This window comes from Halyomorpha halys, unplaced genomic scaffold (genome assembly GCF_000696795.3).
Source record: "Halyomorpha halys isolate HHAL.00 unplaced genomic scaffold, Hhal_1.1 Scaffold5635.1, whole genome shotgun sequence".
Classification (NCBI taxonomy): domain Eukaryota; kingdom Metazoa; phylum Arthropoda; class Insecta; order Hemiptera; family Pentatomidae; genus Halyomorpha; species Halyomorpha halys.
The window spans coordinates 1-6,013 of NW_027110621.1; the positions used below are offsets into that span (position 1 = coordinate 1).

Here is a 6,013-nt window from a genome sequence, read left to right on the forward strand (position 1 = left end):
TATATAAATTAAAAGAGATGCAAATACAAAGTAAATATATTTATATTTAACAATTGATGATTACAATAAACTAAATAAGTCAGGAGTTCTCAATCTTTTTCTACTTGTTGGCACATTTATAGGTTACCTGTCAGGTGGAAGCACCAATTTTTTACAAAGCCAGTGATTTTGTTAATAATATTTTTAAAAAGAATACCATACTAAGTATAAATTTCAATTATATACTGTACTAATTATAGTATATACTGCAATAACAATAGGTATAAAATTAGTTGAATGCAGTGTCAGATCAGTGACGATTGACAGAAAAACATAAAATGCCATGATATAAAAAAAAAAATTGTATTTTAATATAAATTTGCTTTCTGATTAATTACATATATTTATTTAAAGAAGTGTCATGCAATATCTTATTGTTTGCTGATTTGCAACACCTAAATTAGTTTCCCCGATGAACGTTGAGTTTGTCCACAGGCACAGGATTGAGGGACCCCTGTCATAAGTTTAAGTGATCCTGATCAAGAAACTTGTCTTGTGAGTTTCCCATTCAGCTCAAAGCCATTAATTATATAAGAATGATTAATTATTCTTGTTGATACCAATAAGAACATAAAAAGATTTGTTGAATAAGGCACCCGTAGCAGACCTGACTTACCATTGAAATAATCTTTGATACTTGTTATCAAGCTAAATCATAAGATCTACAATTTTCAAGATTTGTCCTTTGCTATAAAGAAAACTTAAAGGAAGAAACTATGAGATAATAGTGCAGATAGCATTATTTAATTTTGCTCCCTCCTTTCAATTTTATAGTGAAAAAAGTAGAGTAATAAGGATGATGATTTCTAAAATTATTCTAATGGCATCTTAACATGTTGACAAGATGACTCTTTGTTTTCTAGCCTAGGATGCCAACTACAAGTTATCTCGAAATTTTTTATTCTTAGTATTCATGAAGCTACAATGAACATTCTGTGAAACATGACAAGTTAATAAAAACTTAAAAAATGATTACTTGAAGGTATGCTTGGAAAGAATTAAAACTACAAGTTAACTCGTACTTGGCAATCAATGTGTTATGTGGTTTACCTGTAGACTTTGTACTGAAAAAAGCATTAAATTAAACTTGCATGGTAAAATGTATTTTATGTACACTAATTTGTACTAATCCTTAGTATTAAAAAAATTGAAGATGAACATCAATTACAGGCCAAGTGCCGAAAGAAAAAATTATTTGCCTTTTCAGTCTAATTTTATTTTTCTTGTCACTTAGCCTGTTACTGATGTCCAATCTTGATTTCTTTTTTTCCATAAAAAAATGAATTAATAAAACATGGAATTTTTTCAGGGCTTGACATATCTTGATTTCGAAAAGATTTTAGGACCCATTAAGCATCTCCAAATTCCTAAATTAGAGAAGTCTATAACTGAAGAAGTTAAACAGCAAGAAACAAATATAACTACAAATGTGATTAGCTAATATCTGTTTCAATAGTTTTAAAAATTATTATTATTGTATTAGTTCTTAATAAACTGTTGGTGTATATTTTTTGTATAAAGCATATGGTTATTTATTATATGTATTATTTATTTATTAAAACTAGAAATGTTGTTCTTGTGCCTCATTGGGACAAAAGTAGATTTACAGAAATCATTTTCCATCTGAAAACAAAGCTTTCCTATGCTTTGGTAATATTATGTGCCTTTTAAAAAAGGCTAATATTTCCCAATTCTAATCAGATAAGTTGTTATCACTTCTTGGAAGATTTTTAAACGGGGAATGAATAATTTTTAATGGTGAATGCAATGTTGATGTAATCAATAATTAAATGCCTGAGAGTACGGCCAAGATAAACACAGTAAGTTTACCTAGCCCTTTATGAACCAGGTCATTTCGTTCTTCAATTACGTCCTGAAACACTGGAAACTTTTTTTTTTTATTGCAACATGAGCAATCTCTGCCACAGAAGATAATTTAATTTTTGGATGAGGTTGCAAGTATTGTGATCATCAAAGAATTGTTCTAAAATCAATTTTTTCAATATTTTGAACTCAATTGTGAAATATTTTCTTTGCATTGAAGATTAGTTGGCTGTCTAATTAAAATAATTTAGAATTTTTTTTGTTAAAAGTAACCGTATTATGTTACATTCAATTTAGGCGTAGTCATTTGTTTAACACTTTTCAATGCGATTAATGAATTGAATTAACCTTTATTAGACAAATGACTTTCTACCATCATGGTCACATTTTTACCTGAGTTGAGTAGTGGACAAAGAAAGGAGCAAAAGGTCACAAAAACAAGTTAATTTACTTTATTATTAATTATTTTATGAGAATAATTTATATTATAAATTTTTTTATAAATCTAGATTAAAATTAAATTATGTATATCTATGTATAAACAAAAACAATACATGATAAAAATAAAGTAATAAAAACCCTATGATTCTTCAATGTTAGGACAGGAAAAGTGGAATCACATGTCTGATCCTGTAAATTAATATTAATTGAAAGATAATAAAATCAAAAGAGAAATTGCCCTGACTAGAAAGATCTGGTTTTAGCCTGCTTTTATTAGCAGGTTAACTCAGAATCAAGTTCCAGTTTTGGAATGAAGCAGACTAAATCTTAATTTATTAAGATTGAATCCGAATAACAAAGGAGGCATAGAATAAACAAATTCTTCTAAATTCAGCCTGAATCAACCATAAATGATTAGGTTCAAGCTGGAAGGATACCAATTCATTTTTATAAACTTTTGGAATAACACAGGCTGTGATGCCTTTACAGCAGTGGCTTAAACTAACTTTTTTTTTTTGCTCTCATACACTGCATGGTGCTTTTAATAATAAATAAAATTGGTCTCTAGAATTCCTTACACAAATAAATGTATTGGACCTCCTAGTCTTCAAAAATAGTGAAATCCCAATTTGGATAAAACTGCTCCAGATGACCAAGCATAAAATGATTAGTAATCAAACAAAGGATCCTCAAAGGTTGAATTCAATGCTTTAGTGTTTTCTCCACAGACGGGCAAGGGTGGCGAGAAAATTATTAGGATAAAATGCTCATAACATATAAGGGAGAATTAATAAGGTAAGAGCAATAATTAAAATCACAAGTTTTAAAAATAAAATTAGAATTTAATTTTATATAACAAAAACGTATATAATACATAATAAATATAGAGATAAATCACGTTTCCATACTTAAAGGTTCTGAAGTTTCTATATCCCTGCATTTAGCATTCTGCAGTTCTCTTCTTATTTCTGGAGTAATGGTGGGGTGTGATTGATGTCTTAGGAGGCCGAGGAGAGCTTCTTTTTGTTCTGAACTGATGTCGCTCTTGTAACGTTGTACAAACGTCAACAACGCTTGGTGCCATAGTACTGGTAACTCTCTCTTTTCTCTTTCAAACCTAAGATTTAAAACAGCATTGAATAGGACGAATAAAAAAAAAATTAAAAATACAATTTGGATTTTAAACGGTAGTTTACCTCAAAAAGTGAAAAACTGAAGCATCAACGACTCTGTATGGAAGAGCATATTTCTTATCATATAAAATTCGCAAAAAAATTGAATTAGCACCATTATAATCCATTTCTGCAATTTTCAAGAGAGCTGCAGCTGAGTGCAACATCGGAATAGAATTTTTTTGAATCACAGAACCAATAATGACCGCTTCTCGCAACGTACATGTTCCACTCTGTAAAAATGAAAAATGAGTAATAATTTTTAAATAGAACTACCTAGGACTATTTATTCCACAAATTATTACCATCATATGGTTATTTGCAGTAATTGTAATTTTTTGTTAATTTATTCAAAGTTTATAATTAATTATAGCTAATAGCGACTTGGTGAATTGTTTTACAGATAAAAAATCTAATCTTTCTCTCGAGAGAAATTTGAATTTGAATTTCTGAACTCACACACCTTTTTAAACAAGCCATTATTTTTCAATAACAAACAAAAAATCAAATGGTAACAGCTACTAAAAATTTTTTTTTCTTCTATTTTTTGGTTGGTTAGCCTCGAAATATAGCCATTTAGAAATATTTATTTTTCAGTAAAGATTTTCAATTCCTTAAATAATTACCATCACATTGTTAAATTTGTACTAATCCTTAGTATTAAAAAAATTGAAGATGAACATCAATTACAGGCCAAGTGGGCTTTACTTATTTAATTACCAAACAACAATTAATATTAAGTTGCTACTCAAAATTACCATGCAGGACTATTATGACTTATCTGGATGAATAAATCTTCCTCCTAGTGGTGGACTCTTGCCTTAAGGTTGTCTTACCTGGCTTCGGCTGTCTTCTGGATCTCTCTCTCTCTTTCTCACTCCTGGCTACAATTACTGATACCCAGAATTTAGGAACAGATCATTTTCTTTAAAATAGAATTCATTTACAACAATTTTAATCAAAGTCATAGTTTGATTGTATCTAATGAAAACTGTTAGATAAATATTATAATTTTGTTTATAAACATTATGGTAGACAGTTTCAATTTCTATTATTATTTACTAAAAATCTTCAATTTATTGTTACAGACTAATTTATGTTTTTGTTTAGGAAGATCTCTGTGGATTTAATATACCATTTTATCCTCTAGCACGGCTGACAAACGGAATATTGTCTTGCTTAAACAATCTTCGTCATGGAGCACCATTAGCACTGGCTCAACCAGTTACCAGTTTAATAGAGGAGACTCTTTTCTTAGCATCCCAGCATATTTCTAATTTCCATAAGAAAGTGAGTTTTTAAATTATTAACGCTACGTTATATTTTATTTTAAAGTTATTGAAAGTGCTCATTATCTAATCATTTCTTATAAGTTAAAATTACATTAATAGTATAAAATTAAAAATAAGTAATATGTTTATTTAATTCGAGGTTTATTTTATTTTAGTTTATTTATACCTAAGTACTTCTGTTATTTTTAATTTGGAATAAGTATCTATTTTATTTGCTTACGGATGTGATGTCGTTAACGTTGGATAATATTAGAAACCAATAATTTTTTAATACGATTTTTTTCTTTTCTGTTCTTTCATTTTTATTTTAGCCCATTGACATGGTTTAATACCATATTGGAAGTGAATGTTTTTTTTTTGTATGAATTTTATTTTTAATTGAGAATAAGAATTTATTTTATTTTGTTTACAGATTTTATATATATTATGTATTCAATATATAAATTAAGCTATTCATATTTTTAATTTCTAGTTTGATTGTTTTCTTATAATTTGTTCATGTAACTTATTTTGAAGGTAACCTGTCCCAGAACAAAATTAATTTTCTATTTTCTTTTGAAATAATGTAGTTAAAAATAATTTTAAATTTTATGTGTATAGATGACATGATTTCAAAAATGGAAGTAACAAAAATGACAAATATGAAGATGCAATAGTGCATGAGTATGGGATAATGTCCCGAAATGTTGTACAATCAAAATATAGAATAGTTTATGTTCTATTTGGAAGTTTATTTTCACTTCAACAATTAAAAAAATTAATATAATCAACTTCCTAAAAAGAAAATACAGATTTTATATTTTATATTTATCTTCCAATTTCGGATCGGATCATTTCCATGTGACAATGTAAATTTAACCTTAGCAATGACTTTTGAATGTCTTGAATATTTTTAAAGTTTTATAAAATTGACAATTTGAGCTTTGGTGTTAATAATCACTAACCAGTATTAATTAGTTTGCCCTAAATTTATTTAGTATTTTCTGTCAAACTTTAAAAATTATTTGTTTTATGTATTTTCAGGAACAACAAGCTCTTGGAAAAGTGGAGATGGAAATGCTGTTTAAATTAGTATTATGCTTTTCCGATCAAATGCTACCCCATTTACAAACTTGTATCCATACAGTTTACCCACCAGCAGAGATAGCTCAATACCTTTCCTTATCCGTGTCAAAACTCCAATCACAGGTAAATGTTAAAATTTAAGTTGTATATAAAATTAATTATATTTATTTGTAGTGTTCT

General features: G+C 28.0%; 1 protein-coding gene across 1 annotated transcript in view; it reads right to left on the minus strand.

The window, feature by feature from the left end:
• Positions 1-3,125: 3,125 nt before the first annotated feature.
• LOC106691949 (bystin) overlaps positions 3,126-6,013 on the minus strand; it is a gene marked incomplete at its 5' end in the record, with an annotated part of 3,550 nt that continues 662 nt past the window's right edge. Inside the window, 2 exon segments of the mRNA XM_067048766.1 lie at positions 3,126-3,421; positions 3,501-3,709. Coding sequence (XP_066904867.1) covers positions 3,199-3,421; positions 3,501-3,709 — 432 coding nt within the window.